This window comes from Rosa chinensis, chromosome 4 (assembly GCF_002994745.2).
Source record: "Rosa chinensis cultivar Old Blush chromosome 4, RchiOBHm-V2, whole genome shotgun sequence".
NCBI lineage: Eukaryota > Viridiplantae > Streptophyta > Magnoliopsida > Rosales > Rosaceae > Rosa > Rosa chinensis.
This window is the reverse complement of record NC_037091.1, coordinates 30,070,601-30,091,108: the sequence shown is the minus strand read 5'-3', so window position 1 is coordinate 30,091,108 and position 20,508 is coordinate 30,070,601. Positions and strand designations below refer to the sequence as shown.

At 38.5% G+C, this 20,508-nt stretch overlaps 1 protein-coding gene across 3 annotated transcripts; it reads right to left on the bottom strand.

The window, feature by feature from the left end:
* Nucleotides 1–10,098: 10,098 nt before the first annotated feature.
* Nucleotides 10,099–18,833, bottom strand: LOC112195953. Of its 3 annotated transcripts, none has more exons than XM_040517947.1 (20): nt 18,263–18,833; nt 17,967–18,009; nt 17,243–17,335; nt 16,745–17,090; nt 16,249–16,362; nt 15,566–15,661; nt 15,405–15,472; nt 15,161–15,281; nt 14,834–15,049; nt 14,489–14,717; nt 14,287–14,396; nt 13,764–13,860; nt 13,130–13,230; nt 12,911–13,051; nt 12,699–12,766; nt 11,817–12,305; nt 11,407–11,727; nt 11,027–11,160; nt 10,814–10,927; nt 10,099–10,679 (listed from the first exon to the last, which is right to left on the bottom strand). In XM_040517947.1, the coding sequence occupies exons 3-10, from the start codon at nt 17,275–17,277 to the stop codon at nt 14,505–14,507; spliced, it is 1,209 nt and encodes a 402-aa protein (XP_040373881.1). In that variant the 5' UTR covers nt 17,278–17,335; nt 17,967–18,009; nt 18,263–18,833; the 3' UTR covers nt 10,099–10,679; nt 10,814–10,927; nt 11,027–11,160; nt 11,407–11,727; nt 11,817–12,305; nt 12,699–12,766; nt 12,911–13,051; nt 13,130–13,230; nt 13,764–13,860; nt 14,287–14,396; nt 14,489–14,504. The 3 variants fall into 3 exon arrangements, with proteins under 3 accessions (XP_040373881.1, XP_040373880.1, XP_024191959.2); XM_040517946.1 differs by having other exon boundaries at nt 17,967–18,003; XM_024336191.2 differs by having other exon boundaries at nt 17,967–18,592; nt 18,696–18,833.
* Between the last annotated feature and the right edge of the window lie 1,675 nt (nt 18,834–20,508).

Below are 20,508 nucleotides of genomic sequence, written 5' to 3'. Positions count from 1 at the left end.
CCATTTACCCCATTTTTAGGGATTTTTTTCCCACTTACCCCATTAAGTTTTTTTAATTCCCTCTTACCCAAAACACTCTAAGGAAGTGTTTCCTAATACCCCATTAAGTTTTTTTTTTTTTTTTTTTTTTTTTTTAATTTTTTTAATACAATTTTACCCTCACCCTTTTGTTACTTAGAGAGAGATTTCATAAGAGACTTCGCAAGAGCCCCGTCACTAGCAGCCGGATTCGGGTCACCGGTCGCCGCTCGCTGGACTTTTCTGAAAACCTCGCCGGAAATGTTTATTGCCCAAATAGACGTCAATTGCCCCCAATAGGTGTCTATTGGGGGCAATAGACGTCTATTTCCCCCCAATAGAGGGGCAATAAATCTCTATTGTCCCCCAATACAACCCTAACTTTCGGTGGTGGAGTGAGAACTAATCTTCCTAAAATTAGACAAATAAAACATTGATTAAAGAAAAATGCACGAGGAGATTACATCAATTTAAAACGTCTATTGCCCCCCAATAGATCTTTAAGAGGCCTCTATTGCCCCAACATAATTTTTTTTTTTTTTTTTCATTTTGGGCTTCTGAACCAATTTACAGCAAAAAAAGAAAAGAAAAAAGAATTTGATTCGGGCACCCAGGGAAAAGCTCTGGGCACCAAATCGTGATTCTCCTCCGCCACCGGCATACCAGATCCATGTTCTTCTCTGCCACCGGCCTGTGTCAAAGCCAGAGAGCCTAGGTCGAGCACAAGAGGTCGAGCTCGAGAGCCAATTCCCACCGAAGATGAGTTGCGGTTTTGATTTCGAGATCGGCGAAGCCAAGCAACCGGCGACTTCCGTCTTCAGCACGAACTCGCCGTCGGCGATGGATGGAGCGAACCGGAACTCTATCTGGCTGCACGGAGGTGACGTAAAGGAACTTCGAGCTTGCTGCACGAACTCGCCGCCGGTTGTACGATTGATGGCGCCAGCTGCATGAACTCGCCGCCGTCTTCTGGGCTGCACAAGCTCGCCGCTGACTGCACGAGTGCCGGCTTCTGGGCTGCACGACCATCGCCGGCTGAGAGAGAGAGAGAGAGAGAGAGAGAGAGAGAGAGAGAGAGAGAGAGAGAGAGAGAGAGAGAGAGAGAGAGAGAGAGAGAGAGAGAGAGAGAGAGAGAGTCAGATCGGAGGGGAGAGAGGAGAGAGAGCTTGATGGCATATGGTGTAATTTATTAATTTGACTGAGGGTAAAATTATCTTTTTAAGTTAAATTGGGTAGTGAGGAATAAAAATTTGTTGCTGGGGTAAGTTGGATAACTTTGGCTCATTTTTGTGCTTTTGGTCAAGAACCCTTTAAAAAAAAAAAAAAAAAATCTTAACTGGGTATTAGGGAAGACATCCTTAGAGTATTTTGGGTAGGGAGAATTAAAAAAACTTAATGGGGTAAGTGAGAAAAAAATATCTAAAAATAGGATAAATAGGAAAAAAATCTCTAAAAATATGGTAAATAGACAAAAACCCTAGATTATAAAGAGGCCCATAAGCCATCTTTTACTTTTGAGAAAAATTCAGTTACCGTTCCCAAGCTATTCTGCCAAGGCCAATTTGATACCCGAACTCTCAAAAGTATCAATGTGATACCTAAAGACCTAAATTGGCATCAACGTGATACTTCTGTCCAAAATTTCTGACGGCGCTGTTTGTTTGCTGACGTGGCAAGCAAGTGGGTCAAAAAAAAAGGGCAAAATCGACTTTTTACCCTTTTTTTTTTGTTAATTCCTCAAAAAAAGAAATTTTCAACTACCATCCCCAAACTATGCTGCCAAGGCCAATTTGATACCCGAACTCTCAAAAGTATCAATATGATACCTAAAGACGTATTTTGACATCGAAGTGATACTTCGGTCAAAAATCTCTAATGGCGTCGTCTGTTTGCTGACACGCACAAAATGAGTGTCAATCCCCGGCAACGGCGCCAAAAATTGACACACTTGAAATGAGTGTCAATCCTCGGCAACGGCGCCAAAAATTGACACGCTCAAAATGAGTGTCAATCCCTGGCAAAGGCGCCAAAAATTGACACGCACAAAATGAGCGCATAATTTAACCCTGTAAAATGTCATCGTTAGTATAGAATAAGTAGGGATCGTTCTAACCGAGAATTGAGGGTACACCTGTAATTGTGTAAACAAATAAAGAAAAGTATTATTTACAAAAATAAAATAAAGAATATAAATATATACAATTGTGTAAACAAATAAAGAATTAAAATAATAAAGTATTATTTACAAAAATAAAATAAAGAATATAAATATATACAAGTAAACAAATAAAGAAAAGTATTATTTACAAAAATAAAATAAAGAATATAAATATATACAATTGTGTAAACAAATAAAGAATTAAAAAAATAAAGTATTATTTACAAAAATAAAACAAAGAATATAAATATATACAAGTAAATATATACAAGTAAAATTAAAAATTAAAATTAAATGAAATAAAGAAAATACAAAAACATATATCAAGGATGAAATGTAAGAAACAAAGATCAAAACCAATTCCATATGATTAAACTCAATTCAAATCCCATAATTGATCATCTAAGTCATGAGAAAGAAGCCGATCATGTGAAACATTTGAAGCAAATGATTTCCCATATTTTACTTTCCTTTACTAATTAACCTAAGTGAAATCACCTAGATCAATCCTATTAAATGAAAGGAGCATTTTTTTTCTTTTCATTTTTCTTCTTCTTCTTCTTCTTCTTGTTCTTGTTCTTCTGGGATTTTGTTCTAGCCAAACCACCGCAAGCTCCGCTCCTTCTCCTCCACTCAAGAATCAAAGAAAAATGGTTTCTGCTTCTTCTTCAAACTCAGTCCTCTTCTTCTTCTCTCGCCTCCTCCTCTCTCTCATCTCCTTCCCCTCCGCCCAAACCATCACCAACGTTGCCATCATCCTCTCCAATTCCTGCTACAAATCCATGTTCTTCGCATTCAACTCCTAGCAGACGGACCCAAAACGAAAGTTGGGTGACACGATTAACAAAAAAAAAAAAAAAATCAAATCTTTCTGCACCCAGAAAACTTCTCTGGGCACCTAGAGACACCCATGTCTTCTTCTTCGCCAAAACCGATTTCCTTCTTCTCCGCTCAGCAGCTTTCCTCTTCCGGGGCAACCAACTGGAAAACTGGTTCGCTGCACACTAAATTTTGGTGAACCTTAGCTCCACCAACCATCTTCTTTCTTCGCAGAGACCGTCACCCATTCGCTAATAGAACCTCCATTCATCAAACCCCCTCCTCCACTGCCGCCGTCATGTCAGTAACAACATATACCAAATACTCCGATCAAAATCACAATCATAAGGCCAAAGCAACATATAACATGAATTCATGTATATAAGAACTAAAAACAAACCCAGCATAAACCAAAAAAGCAAAACCAACCCAGATAGCAATTCAGCACAATTAGATCAAGAAAAAGACTTGCCAGCTGGTACTTGGTACCTTTGGCTTCTCCCACACACTGTCAATTGCTCGATTTGGGTAAATAGGTCATTTCACTTTTTTTTGGGACCCACGTGCTTGCCACTTCAGCAAACAAACAGCGCCGTCAGAAATTTTGAACGGAAGTATCACGTTGATGCCAATTTAGGTCTTTGGGTATCACATTGATACTTTTGAGAGTTCGGGTATCAAATTGGCCTTGGCAGAATGGTTTGGGGACGGTAGCTGAATTTTTTCTCAAAAAAAAAAGGGTGAATGGGTCATTTCACTTTTTTTTTGGACCCACGTGCTTGCCACGTCAGCAAACAAACGGCGACGTCAGAAATTTTGAACGGAAGTATCACGTTGATGCGAATTTAGGTCTTTAGGTATCACATTGATACTTTTGAGAGTTGGGGTATCAAATTAGCCTTGGCATAATAGTTTGGGGACGGTAACTGAATTTTTCTCTTTACTTTTTTGCTCTTTCTGTGGTCTTTTCTCATCTTCTTCTTCTTCTGCAGTTCTACTTCATCTCTTCTTCTTCTTCTCATCTTCTTCAGTTTGACATATCTGAGGGTCATGACTCTCAAGTACTCATCGATCTTTAGATGCATAACTCATCACCGGACTACTCGCAAGCCTCTAAATTCCGACTATCGGAGTTCCTAGATACTGACCTAAACCGATCGGTTATAAATTTTGCTTTCGGCTGACATGGACTGAGCTTGCCGTAAAACACGGGGCATCGGTTCCCAGTTTTAGAATTCGAGTGATCTCTCCTGTCAGCGATGGAAATTCGGTCGCAGTTGGGGGAGTGTGTGCGGATACTGAAAGCAGACTGTGTATATCTCTTGTATCTCTCTTTTCTCTATCTGTTCCCCATATCCTTCTCCTCTCTAGCCTATCCGACCCGTCAAAATCTCCTAAAAGGGATGGCCGACCATCCTTTTCCGAACAAGTTCCAATCTGAGGCTCTCTTAGCTCTTACTTTCTCATCCCTCACCTTCATCTTCTCCTTCTCAGGATTCATCCACTACAGTTTGGGTCTCTGGTCAATCACATACACAGTATATTACTGCCGACCCTGTTCCGCTGCTCTCTTTATATCTGCATTTTTCTCTTTTTTTCCTCTCCTTGGCTTGGTTTTAAGTTCTATTCCCAACATGGTTACCTTGTTTAATCTTGTTCATTTGGGGCAAAATGTAATCACAGGGATTAAGGTGGATGTTGTATATATTGTTTTGTTGCTGGGTTGTGTCCATCTTCACTTAGAGTGGAACCTTACACCCTCAATTGTTGTCATAGAAGCGCGTGGCCTAGTAGAGTCTATGAGAAAAAGCAGCTCGTTGATGAAGGGAAACAAAATGTTGGGTTTGATGATGCTTTTGATTTTTGGGACTTTTGCCCTCGTTTTAGGCTTGTTCAGTGGTTGGATTCTACAACTCCAGTTGAGTTTAACAACAGGTTATCTCAGCTGGAGGATGCTCACTTCTGAATTTGTGCTACAGATTGTGATACTTTCACTTCTTTTCGTGGTCCTTTTGTTGTTTAACATCGTAAGCAATGTCGTTCTGTATGTCTATTGCGTCAAGGCACAACAACAACAACGGAAAGATGGAGAAAAACTTGCAGAATGAGGTCAGCCACGGGTCTGATCTGTTTTTCTATTTTACTGCTCACTTTGCTGATTACACTTTTCTTGTTGGTGTTCTGTTGAAATCAAAGCTATATAAGTAATCCAAATAACATGTGCCTAGTTCACTTAATAGTAATGGTGCAGTATGATTTTTCTACTTATGAAGGGCTGTGACATGAATGGGGCTTTTCTCACTAAAACTTATCTTATAAGAAGACATGCTCACTGCTTTAGAAAAACTATTGGGAGCCATTGTTTACTGTAATTCCATTTAAGATTTCAACAAGATGGTAAGATATGAGGTGCTTGCTAAGTTATAATGTTTACCAAAACCTGGTCACATTGTCAATTCCTTTTAAGCGGTCATCGTGTCAATTGTACTGGTGCAATTTTAATTATGATCAGAGTTGTCAAATTTGTTTGATATGTGATAGATAATGTCTGAAAGTGATACCAAAATGATTAGCAAGATTTTGCTCAGAGACGTTAGGTATTTAGGTTTTGCTGTCTGGCAAGGTAGCGGGAAGAATTCACAATATGTATTCTCATAGTTTGGTGTAACAGTGACGCAAGTTGCTACAGTTAGATCTTGATGTCAAAGGGGTAGATGCCTTCTTAATTGAGTGGGGGGGAGTTGTTTTGTTATGGGGTTTTACATTTGAAAGTGATACCAAAAAGGAAAACAAAATTTTTGTTAGTAGTTTTAGATTAGCAAGGTTACACTGAAACAAGTTTGGCTTTACTTTTTGGTAAACTACTGGAAAGTACTGTTCACACGATTTATTCCCATAGTTAGTTTTAGTAGTAAAGTTGCTGCACATTTGCTCTTTTGAGTTGGAGATGTCTGTATTGGGGGTTTTGTTTGTATTTGCCATATTGGTACCAGCTTAAAAGATTTAGGGTTAAATACTGTTTACCCCCTATTAGGCCTGGCATTTAAACCCGTAACCCGCAAACCCGCACTATACCCGCACGCTAAAAACCCGCACAAACCCGCCCGTTTATTAATTCGGGCTAAAAAAAGCCCGCACTCAAAAAACCCGCAAATTAACGGATTTTGCGGGCTAAACCCATTGGAACCCGTTAACTAAAAATCATTCCCAAAAACCCATTACCCATATGGGTTCCCTTTTTTTCTTTTTCTTTTTTCAACCAAGGCATTTTTATAATTTTTCTTATTCCCTATGAGGATCCAACAGTTGGATCTTCGTATAATTGTGAAAAAACTATTCAAAAGGAGATCCGTGAGGATTCGACCGTTGGATCGTCGTATAATTTTGTGAGGATGATTCTAAAGGCGATCTGGGACGATCCAACCGTTGGATCTTCGTATAATTGTGCAAAGATGATTCAAAAGGCGATCCATGAGGATCCGACCGTTGGATCGTCATATAATTTTGTGAGGATGATTCTAAGGGCGATCCGAGACGATCCAACCGTTGGATCTTCGTATAATTTTGAGAGGATGAATCTAAGGGCGATCCGTGAGGATCTGACCGTTGGATCGTAGTATAATTTTGAGAGGATGAACCTAAGGACGATCCGTGAGGATCTGACCGTTGGATCATCGTATAAATCGGTAAAGATGATCATCTAGGTAATCTGTGAGCATCTGACCGTTGGATCGTCGTATAATTTTTAGAGGATGAAACTAAGGGCGATCCGTGAGGATCTGACCGTTGGATCATCGTATAAATAGGTAAAGATGATCATCTAGGTGATCCGTGAGGATCTGACCGTTAGATCGTCGTATAATTTTGAGAGGATGAAACTAAGGGCGATCTGTGAGGATCTGACCGTTGGATCATCGTATAAATCGGTAAAGATGATCCTCTAGGTGATCCGACCGTTGGATCATCGTATAAATCGATAAAGATAATCCTCTTGGTGATCTGTGAGGGTCCGACCGTTGGATCGTCGTATAATTGTGATTTGTGAATTATTTTTTTGTCAAAAAAGGAAAGGAAAGGAAAAAAAATCTAAAAAGACAGAAAATAAAAAATTTCAAAATAGAAAACCAAAAAAGTTCATATAGAGAAAATGGCAAATGAAGGGGATATATATGTCTTAATTGGTTTTAATTGCTTTCATAAAAAGTTAAAAAAAAAAATTAAAAAAAAAAATTTATGGGTTTTAGGGTTTAGGGTTTAGGAAAAGCATTCACCAGGTAAAACAGTCTCTCGCGTCGGTCATGCATCACCAGGTAAAACAGCATGGCCTCGATGCTGTACAAGTCGATACCCAGCTTTACGTTGGGGTTGATAATGTGGACCGTCAAGTCCAACGTGGCCGTTAACTCACCGAGTACTCACATCAAGTTGGGACAAGGCGGCCGAGTCGATCCGGAACGCTGGATCTTGGGGGCGGAGCACCAGATGCGTGATCATACAATACAGCATAACATATGACATTGGATGCAACAGTAGCAGACAAACATCACTTTCCAACGACGAGGTATCATATTTGATTAATTACACGATTCAGACTACTTTCCTCTTTGCCTTTGTTTTACTTTATTAGAGACCTAAGCCACGTTTGGTAGAGTAATAAAGATTGGATTAGGATTTCAAACTGGATTAGACTAGACTACATTGGATATATAGGAGTCCTATCCAAACTCCAAACCAATCTTGCGTTTGATGAATATCAGAGTATCTGATTACGGTTGGATATATAAAGGCAAACGAAACAACTATATATACTGAATTCCTTTTTTCTTTGTTTTTATGTATTCTTTTTTCTTTTCTTTTTCCAAACACTGCTATTTTTTTTATAAACCATGACTTATATATACCTTCAATAGTTGCGAACCTCTTCTCAACAAGAATGAATTGCATTCGGTTTATATTCCTTGAATTAATATTGAATGTGTCATTGAACCTGCAGGTTCTCTTCTATCAGTCTATGAATTACGTTCATCACATCCTATACAGGTTGCGGATCATATGTGAGTATATATATCTCCTGAAGAGTTTTTGCTTGTTCAACACTTCAACGTAATAAGTTTTTTTTTTCCCTCCCCCCTCCCCCTTGTAATTTACTAACTGTTGAAGACCCTATCATTGTTTTATAGGAAACACCATCTACCACTCTGTTGTTTGCATATATTTCTTCTTCTTCTTCTTCCTCTTCCTCATTAACTCGTCAGGAAACTGCTGCCCTAACCTGTGCTTCCACAACTCACCGTCATTCCCAAGGTTCTGCAGCTCCTTGTACATTCTACTGCTGCAATATTCACACCAGATAGTGACCATAAAATCTTTGTCTTGAGATCCTTGTGTTTCTTGCTTCTCAAGTAGTCCCACTGTGACAATATCATTCACACTTTACTTGCCCTAACGAATTCGATAAAGGATGCAAACCTTCTCCACCTCCAAGATCACCGAGTACACAGAATCGCCGGTTAAAGACACGTTAACCCGATTAACCCTTACAGATTCATCCAATTTATCAAACCTCAACCCAATTCCTTGGATCCTCCCAGATTTTGCAAATTACCAGGCACAGTATAAGAGAGGGACATACCAGAGACCCGAAACTGAATCGGAGTCAAAGCGGACAAAACCGGAGTCTAGGAGCATTGCATGTACTGCAGTCTCCAAATAATAACTGGTGATTACTGCATAGGAAGTGTTGGGCTCCCAACTCCTCCATAAGAACCCTCCTCAAGAAAAAGGGCAGTGAGTATTTCTGTGGAGATGCTCGACGGGGTTTATGACTTGTATGTGGTCGCTTTATCAAAGGTACATCGCAAATCATCCTATATGCCCTAGGTGACGTGCCAGCTAGCTGATGAAACGCCTTTGCACGTAGCATGTTTGTGTTCTTCAAGTGCTGCGGTGTTGGCGAGTTTTTATACGAAGTTGGTTCCGAGTACGTTGGATTCCTTTTCTGGATTCTTTGATTTTGCGGTTAACGTACTATCTATGGATGAAATGAAGCTGTTGGTGACAATAATGTGGAATAACTGGAGAGAAAGAAATAAGGTTGTGCATGGCGAGAAACCCAGACCCCCTGACATTATTTTTGAACAATGCATGTCTAATGGGAAGGTTTAATTACGTCCCAAATGAAGGTGCATGCATGCAATGGTGATGGTGAGGATTTGGACGTAATCAGTGGGTCCCCCCTAGTTCAGGCTTGTTGAAATTAAATTGTGATGCTTCTGTTTTAAATAATGGGGCACAAGTTGGAGTGGGGGCGGTTATTAGAGATGGTAATGCATGGGGACCTTCGGATGGCCGTGGGTGAATGTATTCAAGGGAGACTTCGACCTTGTGCTGCTGAGTTGCAAGCCGCTAATTGTGGGGGGCTTGAAGCTATGGTGGAGCGTGGGTGGGAGCCTGAAAGCATTGAGACGGACTGTCTCGAGGCTGTGAGATTGGTGAATATATGACAGTGATGATTGTTTTGCTGAAGGGGGAGTATTGGTGGAGAAGGATGCAGTTGTTGTTGTTGTCAGTTGGAGCTCAGAGTATTGACAATATAACTCGGAGGGCCAATGGCGTGGCACATGCTGTAGCTACGAGTGTAGCCCGGTTAGAGAGGCGTCATAGTTGGTTAGGGGTTGGGCCCTCTTGGCTCATAGGTGTCATAGTTGATGATAGACCCGTAATTGTTTCTAATAGTAGGGAAGAGAGTGTGGATATTATGTCCACCATCGGTCAGTCCCATATTTTGTAATCATTTTTCTAGTTGAATAAAATTTCTATTCTCAAAAAAAAAAAAAAAAAAAAAACCAACAAATCAAGGTAGAAAAATGTACTTAACTTTTTTTTTTTTGAGAGAAAAGGAAAAGCTGCATTCAATAATCCAAAATATTACATCGAAGAGAATGAGAATGTAAATTCGCAACTACACCAAACGGAGAAGGGAAACTATCCCAAATAAAACCGGTGATTCTCAAATTCTAATCACAATGATTGTCCAGGCTTCAGGCTATTGACTTATTACACCTAATCCCCAGGGCTAACGCCAAAAAAAAGCACAACAACAGAACCAAGACACCATAACCCTACCTCAAGTGAACATATGTACTAAATGTTCAGAAAGGAAGAAAGAAACAGAGAGCCTTGCTTGCCAACAACAAAGATGAATGCCTTGCCCACTCCACCAGCGCTCCAGGCAGTTCTTCCTACACGCCGCACATACTCACTCACAAGCATAAATACATGCACACACCGCACTCACCCACAAACATTAGAGATAGACGACTCAACAGCATCACCAAGAAACTCGAGTACACTATAATATATACTTATATCTAGATTAATTTTGGCTGACTAGGTGAGTTACTCTGTCAAAATGGAAGAAACATAACAAGGAATAACGTACAGTTCAAGCAAAAATTTTGCTTTCTTCTTTTTTATTTTTGGCTGGAAAAGATGAGTACATTTATACAAGTACAAAAACAATCTAGGTAAGGAATATACAAATATAGACAACAAAATCAAGGCCCATAGTTTTCAAACCCCCTCCAGAGATTTTAGATCCATTGTATCACTCCTTGCCAAAACAGACTACAAGAACACATTCCACAATATGTAGGGTAGCAAGTTCCATAAAGTACGCGGTTATCTGCAGAAGCATGTCCACAATATTTATAGTAGGTTCAAAACAAGCCCAACAAAGTATAAACTTAATATTGCGCGAACAATAATAATACATTCCTGATAGTGTTGAAATCAAAGTGTTAGCAATGTCAAACATACCTCCTGAACAAAGCTGTAAAGGAAGACAATACAAACAGCAGCAAATTGACCACACAAACTATAATCATATCCTTCATAATCATCGTCTTCAGCACTGTAAGACTTAAAGTTGAACTGAAAAGCAAATAGAAGATAATATTATCTCAAGAACAGAGGAATATCAGAGCACCAAAGTTGAGGGGGGGGAGAGTGAAACAACTGAGTGATCTCTACCTTGATAAGGGATTCCACATCTGGATTGCGTATATCACATAGCCAGGCCCAACAGTTATCTTCTCCAAGAGACGTATCACGGAGTCTAAAATTTACTAGGGGGTGCCTTCAATGGAAAGAGAACTTGGGTGGACCTTTACAAAACAAACGACTCAAGTCAGTATTAAACATAGATCAACCGTAAAAGTACCAAAGAAATTCAATGACAAAAAACAAATACTGCAAAGATGACAACGACCAAATCAAATGTGCAGTAGTTTGGAAACCGAAATATTTCATGAGCTCTAGTAAATTTCAACTATCAATACCACTTGCATGTCATATACAAATATAAAATGGAACATCAAAAAAATTAATTATTAACAAATTATTCTCCTCACCTTCAGATCTAGCACAAAACTTTCTTGCACAAACGTCGCAAGCAGAGAAGCATCCTCCTTGTTGAGAAACACAGTCACACTGTCCACGTTCATGTTCAAATAAAATACTACATGACCTTTACCATAACCCAGCAAGCCTTTGACATGCCCAATTTCTTCGGTCTTTTCTTTGTTCGTCAAAGATTTGTCACCTGAACCTTCAGTAATGTCTGCAGTGTTTTCCTCACTGTACACAGAGCTTAAGTCCAGGCCAAAATCAATTAAAGCGACCAAAGTAGGTCTGTTGCAGAAGAATTCCAGTTTTGACATACGGATGCTCAACTGAAATCAGTTGATAGGATTAGCAATGGAAATTAAGCTAATATGAAAGAAAATAACAATAATTAAAAGTTGACTGCTCATGTCAGTACCTGTGTGTCAATACCATCATAATCAGGTGAACTAGAACTCAGAGTCGAGAAGGTGAGAAAGACAAAATTGGAATAGTCACTACCCTCCGCCTCATAAAATTCCTCAGCAGAAATGCACCTTGCCATAACAAGATTCTTTTCAAGGACTAAGCCTTTAGCAGATGCAAATCCAGCAGCATCATTGCTGTCCTCAGTTGTTACACATGAATCTGTATCTGAAGTTGGTGAACCAAAGCCTGCATCAGATACAGACATAAAATCTGGCAAAGCATCCGTAGAAGTATCATCCTCCTCATGAAGTAAAACAGACATTTCTTTCCAATGTGGATCAATTATGCCGGGGGATGAAACTAAATTGTCACTCTTCAGCACAGAACAAGCTAAATACTGTGGGGTTGTAGAGAGACGACCTTGAAGCTCATCTTTGATTTTTAAAGAGTGAAGCTTTGTCTTAAGTGTCATGCCACCTTCCCTAAGAATCATATGAACCTGCAACACAAAATGGCCTAGTCTTCAGTAGTAGTATCACTATTGAAAGAGCTCAAATAGTATGACTTAATATCCCTAGAACTTGCATAAAGTTAAAAAGTGATAATAAACTAAACTTAAAAATTAAATCAACATTCAAAATTTGATAAACAGTTATAAAAGTGGAATATGTCCACGCACAGAAACATCTCTTCCACCACTATTTTAATCCTACTGCCTGGATCACTTCAGCTAAGATAGGGTACATATACGAACTCAGAAACATAAAAACTATTACAAAGAAAAACAAATTCAACACTACCATTCTATATATTTTCACATTCTGGATCCCATGTCGGTGTGAGCATATATGCTGTCATAAATCATAATGGAGTATATATTGGCTAAACAAACCTGCCCCCCAACTGGCAAGAACCTCAAGCATCAGTCTCATCAAGTTCTTCAGCACCTTTATCACCCGTCTACACAATATAGTAGAATAAAACATATATAAGCTAGTAAGCAAGTATAAAGAAGAAGCATACATGGCAAAAACCAAAAATGATGAGATTGAGGATCCTGTAGATACTTTGACAAAATGGACCCACCAAAAAAGTAAAACCAACCTTTCCATAAATAGAGAACTTTGTCTCCACCAATGCCCCATTAATGACAAGGTCAGCTGTTTTAGAATTGCCGGTCTGAGGCTCACCAATCTCAGCAACACGATCAATTGTTTCTCCCAAGACATCAACTGAAGAGGGAGCCTATATACAGAATAATTACAAATTTTCAGTAATAACATCTGAAGAAAAAATTAACTGGGAGAGAGATTTATATCATACAGAAGCTTGATATGTTGCTTGTATGAGTCTTTTCAACCAAACGACCTCCTCCTCCTCCCCCCACGGAACTCAATAATCAAGCTACTAGAAGACTCCAGAGCCTGGAACAGATGAGTACTTAATATTTTATACTGAAAAAAGGAAGATATCCCCAGCTCCAACAATAAGGCTAGAATAAGGCCAACTACTATCCAGATGTTAGGTCTAAAGCACGAAATAAACTAACAGATACATATCAAAAACCGTAGATAAAAGAATGAGTGAGATGTTAAAGAGATGTTTGAAAAGTAATATTTCATAGAAAAAATAAAGGCACAGGCTAAGACTCGAGGCGTTTTTTCATTTTATAAATCAAGACATGTTAAGATTCAAACAGGGAAATGTCTGGTCAAATATCACTTTAAACCATTTTGAAAGTGGACAAGGCACACGAGATTATATTAGGTAAGAAATAATCATTGGAAGTGGGTAAGGCATGCTCACACTAACAAAAGGAAATCACAAAATCTCAGCCAGCAAGGATACAATCTCAAAAAGACATGGCAAAACAAGCTTCACCTCTACCACAATAGTTGATTCAGCATTGCAAGAAAATGACAGCAACGTGAATTGGTGAACCACCAATTCGACATACCTTTTGAGTGTCCATCCCCCTGTGAATCACAGCAAGGCCAAATGGTGAACCACCAATACTTGTAGGAGGAACCTCACATACTTGTCCACCAGCCATGCTGCAGCTTCCCGAACAAGAAATTTCCAATTAGGAAACACAGAAAATCAATTTAGAAGAGACAAAAGCAGATGACATATGTGATAACTTCATAATTCCCCAAGAAAGAAAACAAACCAGACTATATAAGAGGAAAAGGCAAGTTGTGTGAGTTAGCGTTACTTGTGTGGGCTCACTGGGGAGCAAGCTCTGTGATAGAATATTATGGAGTGGTAGTTCAAAAGAGAAATAGGATGCGGTATTTATTTTATACTTTTTTTTTAAGAGAAACAACAATTTATTGAAACAGAAAAGAATAATCAAGAAGTGGTTAAGAAATAGGTTTAGTTTTGGCATACAGAAAAGAAGTGGACCCCCGCTAATGTTATTGCAGTGATGTCAGTGATAGAGATAGGTTTACTTTTGGCATACAGACTCAGATAGATACCTGGAGTATCGCTGATAAGTCTGCGACTTCTCGGACTCCAAAACACAAATATTTGTCCCCGACAACACAAGAAAACAAGGTTGCCATGTAGCCACAGAATTGCCAATCCCCTTAATTATGAAAAATATTGGCGTAATTAACACCAGATACTTAAAAATGAAGTACACCAGCTTGTTTTCCTTAGATTAAGCACATCACATACCTTCCATACTAAAATTCTAGCATCCGTGTAAAAGATCTGCAGGACTCCATGGGGCACGTTCTGCTTGAAAATTATCAACAGCTGGCTGACCAACAGTTTCCAGAGTACCATAAAATATGTTTAATAATTTCATGAGTCTCTGAAATCTCGATGGTGAAAAGTGCACTCGGAGGTTTGGCACTTGAATTGAAATACGCATTGACAGGTAACTTGGGTGAGGTACTCTGATCTTCAATTATTTAAGAGCATAAAACAATTAGCGTAGACTCTGATGACTAAAAAGAGCAAGACTAAACCTATTCCCTCAAATCATTAAATAAGAAGGTCAGAAATCTAAGTAATTACCTGATCAACAAGTGGAGCCATTCCACACCTATCTATGAGAGAATAGAAATTGTCAACAGTTTCCAGGGTAACCGGTGCGTGGTTATCAGAATCAGGTGATTCCAAAGTGCGAATTTGGCAATCGGAACCACAATCCGTAAAAAATGCAGCAATATCTCTTCCAGTTATAAAAAAACGAGAATACATGTTCTTCTTCTGTTTATCATGCTGAGTATCCTGCAACAATCAACATTTATTAATCATTTGAGGCCGTGAAAATGCAGCAAGAGGCAATTTGAAATGGAATTAAAGGTAAACAAAAAAAACAAAAAACAAAAAACAAAAGACCTTCGTTTGCAGGGTGAAATGACCAAGATCCAATAGAAAATGGCTATCACATTTGGAAGAGCCCTTGGTTCTGATAGGAATTCTTACTTTTGGAGCATCCAAATCAATATCAAGGGCAAATCTGAAACAGGAAGAAAAAGACTGCCATGTTAGAAACTCCGATGCTTTCCCTGCCCAGAAAACAAAGCAAAATAGAGATAGGAAACATATACTTTGTTTTCAACCAAGGATAACATGTACTAACCTGCTTTGTTCTTCTAATACCATTTGAAATTGCTCTTGTGCTCTACGAGTCACTTTCTCAATTGGCATCTGCTCTTAGAAATAAACGGTAGCACATTAACAAATGTTTAATGTCATGTCAAACATGTAGCATGAAAGCTAACAGAAATAAGATACCATTACCTGCAAAGCAGTTGCCGTTTCCAATGCAACAGTAGGACTAACTGCATTACTCCTTTTCACAAAATCCAAAAAGCGATCGCGGCTTTCCATCAAAACCTGCAAGTAAAGTAGACTTCAGGAAGCTCCATATAAAGATGTGATGTAAATGAAACACAAAAACCAGCAACTAAGTGTGGAACTGGCACTTAGAGCTAGGGAAGATTACTCCAATCACCGTTGGAGTCCAGATTTCTAAGGGAAATCAGGAAAAGCCTTGAAGTATTTCAATCTGGGAATACTTTGAATGAAGATGCTTCAGAACTGAGTACTACAGGCCTGGGCTAAACCCCTTTTTAAATACCTCCAGACATTCCCTAGACTCTTCGACAACCCTATAAACTACATTAGAGACTCCTAATTCCCAGATTATATTAAATGCTAAGACAGCTATGAGACAACTACCCCTCTTAGATTCTCTAAACAACATTTAATAAAGACATTAAAGCAAAACAAACAACTACCAAGGACTCCACATCATAATTGCTTGCATCAAGATGGATCAAAACAGAAGGGTAGGAATATTATGAAAATCACAGTTGAGAAGCCTGAGGGATCCATGCAAAATGTAAATGCAGTAACCACTTCAAGACGAGTTCTTCGAAGTGTATTCCACTCCCTCTGCATATTTAAATATAGGAAAATACCGTGACATGACAAGGTGAAATGGTAGCTGAAAGCCTCTGATCAACATTCTCTCCAACTGGATGGTATACAAAGCTAGCAGCCAGTGCATTCGCCTTCTGCTCACTAGATACACTCTGCCACCAAAAAGAAGAAGAACGAATGAACATACTGAGCAACACATAAGGCAACCTGGAAAGATATAAATTTTAGTAAAGCAAAATTGTGATAATAAAAAATCCACTAATATTTGATCAGACTGGTATTATCATGAAAAAAATAAATAGTCCAGTGAAAAAGCAATCTGAAAGCCCTTCATTTCAAAGCGATTTGAGAAAATAAAAAACTCTACATAGAACCACAGATGGAATGTCATGTTATCTATTGAGTTAATGTTGACGATTGAGTTTATGTTCACCAACTGGCTAATGGTCAAAAAAGCCCGAGAAATTATGTCTTGTAAATTTGTACTGCACGGAGATTCTGAAAATGAAATATACTCTCAATTAACAGACATACCTGAGCAAGCGAGCCTTCCGGTGCATACAGACCATAGAATCTGCATGACACATCACAGTATGTACTTTGATGTTTAGACTTCGTAGACACTTGAAGTTGCTCAAATTTACAACACAAAATCTCAGTGTGATTTATATCAACGATCCTAGCAGCAGCCTGATCAACAGACACAGTTACCATAAACAGGATCATATTCGGCATGTCCTTTCCTGAGTGAGATGCCAATGTTTCATCTGGCTGGTAACTTAGTAACTTATTAATTGCTTGCCACTCCTCTTCAGTCAGTCTTTCTTCTGGTGACCGTGATCCCTCAGAAGTATCATCATCAGATTCATCAGGCGTACGCCTGAAGAAAAAGAAACTTAAAACTACAATGATTGGGAGGTACACATACGGAAAAAATACACACTTTTACAAAATGAAAATAACATTTTTAGCACAGAACACAACCAAAAACAATAAAAAAATATTCAGGATTAGGGTGGAGTTCTAGCTAACCATCTAAATGAAAACCAGCTTTTCTTCAGGAGCATCCTCTGTTCAGCCACTTCCTTTGATTTTACAGATTCAACCTTTGCATGTGCAAGTAACCTAACCGAAACATGCAGCAAATAAAATTAGCATCAAATTTTACAATAACTAAATTAATAGTAGGCTAATAGAAAAGGGAAAGCAGTCCTGCAGCAAAGCAGACCAAAAGGTGAAACCCATGGAAAAAAAAAAAAAAAAATCCTTATGTGCCTCTTTGGTATGCCCGCTAAGTCTGATTGTTTAGATTTGATCAGATGTTTGTGATCAGAATTATTCTTAACGAGTTTAAGGGTCAAGTAATTCAGATACCACCTTCAGAAGGGAAGTGAGATCATAAATCTACTTAAAAATGCCTGAGCCAACAAAATGTAGCCGGGGATTCTAGATTAACTAAGGGTTCAAAGACTTCCCCACTGAAGAATTTGAAGGAAAATACCATCTAAATTCCAAGTTTCACCATTATCGATAGTCTTATTACTTGCATATTTTAGGCAAACTAATTGAAAAAGTAAGCTACTTTGCCCAGGCGTACAAATAAAAGAGGCTAAATCATAATGTGCACACTAATGTCAAAATTTTGTAACCTATAGGTTGATTCATAGTCCCACAGATTCAGTAATCTAGCCATAAGCAGCCACTCAAACCCATCTCTCTGATTTTGTTATAAATTAAAAAGAGGAAAGAAGCTTACCTTTGATTTTGATTGCAGCTCTGGGAGCAAGCAACCCCTATAACTTGGCATTATGTAAGCAAGCAAAGTGAGAATTCCCAGGGTTTGTTAAAAATAGGATTAAAAAGAGCGGTCAGAATTCCGAGGAATTGTAAAGATATCAATCAAACAAATGACAACCCACATTGACATTGGTCAATACTCAAATGCCTCCCTCATGTAATCAAAAGAAAACTATGCTACCCATCCCAAAATTGATCAAGTGATAGTTACAAAAACAATGAACAAGATAAATTAATTAGAAGATGTGGCGGAACCTGATCATGAAAACCCAGCAGCCTAAGCAGCTTTTCTCACCATCTTCTGTTTTGTAATCTTCCTAAATAATCAACACGTACAACCGACAATCACGCTTAATTTCTTAGGGTTCAGGTAGTTACTTGTTTATCGGATTTACGCTTTCTTCGAAGGAGATGACGACTTCAACTGTGCTCTGTTTGCAGGTTGATGGTTTCTTCAAACTGGACATTTTATCTCCTCCTCCTCTTTTCTCCTTCTCCCGTTAAAGCCCCTGTGGTTTTCATCTTCCTGTCGTATGCGAGTCAATCTCACGGCTCACCAGAATAGTTTTGGTTCATTGCAGACAACTCCTTAACCACCATCAGCAGCCAAGGATGAGAACAAAGCTGGTGCATGTAAGAAGAAAAGCCTACTCATTTGGACACCCACATAAATACTATGGATAGATACCCAGAATAACAAAAGTGATCTGTTTGGAGCCCAGCAAGCCCAGCAGACATATCGAAATACAGAGCAGCTTTGTTGCTCAAGGAGACCAACGCTGCGCACTGTACTACACATAAACACCTTGTTGCGCCTACTGTACAATATGAACGTAACAACGTAGACTCTCTTACTTAAATTTTTTTAGGTTAACCCTTGCTCATTACTTGGGGTCTTATTGTCAGATGTATGTGTTTTGGAATTTACTCTTTGGCAATAAAAAAAATTATCCGAATTTAAATAGATAATTATAAAAATAAAAAATTTGATCTAATCAATTCACTTGTGTTCGATTAATATCCCAATAAATACAAGAAGGAGAGTAGGAGATGCGGCCATGGGAACATGTAAGTTGTTATGGCTTTGTCCCTGATGATACTGGTGGCGGCGGTGTCCTTCCATAGTAACAAATCGCGGTGTTTCACAGGCGGCTGTGACCTTCCATAATAAGTTGGTAATTGTTGCAGCTGTGGCCTTCCATAATGATTTAGTTGTGCTGCTAGTCGCCTTCCATAACAGCTCAGTTATTGGAGCACAGGTGGTCTTCTTCCTCGTTAACTCAGTGGTGGTGGTGGTGGTCTTCTTCTTCTTCCCCATCACAACCGGGGCAACCGGTGGAACCACAGGGAGAGTTCCATCTTTGACGATATGATCCACCGTAGTTTTGAATCCAACTATTTCAATAGCACGCATAGCATTTATGAATCCTTGACCATAAACTTCATCATTCCAACACTCAATCTTCTGTGCCAAGTACTCTTTCAACATTCTTGTATGTTGAACTTGCTCATTGGTTTTGTGCGAAGAGTTATAACCTCTAGAAGAAAACCATTGCAACCATTTGTAATACATTACTTGGCAAATACCTTCTTTTACGCTTCGTTCCCATTCCCATTGTTTACCTATTAATTGACCACATATCTCTATGAATCATGACTGGCATATAAATCAATTAAGTGCAAAAGTTTCTTTTATTCTTTTCAGTAAAATCCATAGTCAAATCGAAAATAAGAAATGTCAAACCTTGAAGATTCAACCATCCATGCATCATCTCATGTGCCAACAATCCTCCCATTTCTACACTGAATGCAAATAAGATAACAATACCCTAGAGTTAGGTATATTCATACGAAGTATGTATATACAAATTTTTTTTTAAGGATGATTCATACCGTATTTTATAAATTATACATGTATATGCATATGATGCAGTACAAATGCATTGGGGGTACATAATACTAAAGAACTTGTAAACGACATTGTATGTTATATGTGCGTGTGTGTTATATGACATATTCAGGCATTTGATAAATTTAGAAGTTCATTCATATTTACTTACTCTGGTTTCCCAAACAAAACTATGATTCTGTCTACTAGCAGCAACTTCACGGCTTTTTCAATATTTATTACAGATCTCAAATATTCTTCTCTCTGTCACAAATAAAATGAGCATTTGTATATATTATTGAGGGTACACAAACATATATGTAAGGTCGTCATCTTTTTTGTTCAAGTTAAGAGATTGTATGTAGAACCCTTCTACACAATACAAACGTTTATAAATTTCTGTCTCAACTTATCATAAATTTGAAATAGCTGCATATAAGAGAATATAATTAACAAATAACTTTTACCATTTGAATGGTGCATATAGTCATCAACTTGGGCAGAATACACCTGGTTAGAAGATACCATATTTTAAGTGATACGGAAACTGATAGGCATGAAGTATCGACTTTGATTCTTGGAAGGAATAAACCTGCTACATCATCTAAATGAC

Coding starts and splice junctions, on each gene's coding strand:
- LOC112195953 (XM_040517947.1), bottom strand. CDS start 17,277: ATGCTCCTGAAGAAAAGCTGGTTTTCATTTAGATG. Junction 17,091..17,242: donor AGCTGGTTTTCATTTAGATG/GTTAGCTAGAAC, acceptor CTTTTTCTTCAG/GCGTACGCCTGATGAATCTG. Junction 15,473..15,565: donor AAACGGCAACTGCTTTGCAG/GTAATGGTATCT, acceptor TTCTAAGAGCAG/ATGCCAATTGAGAAAGTGAC.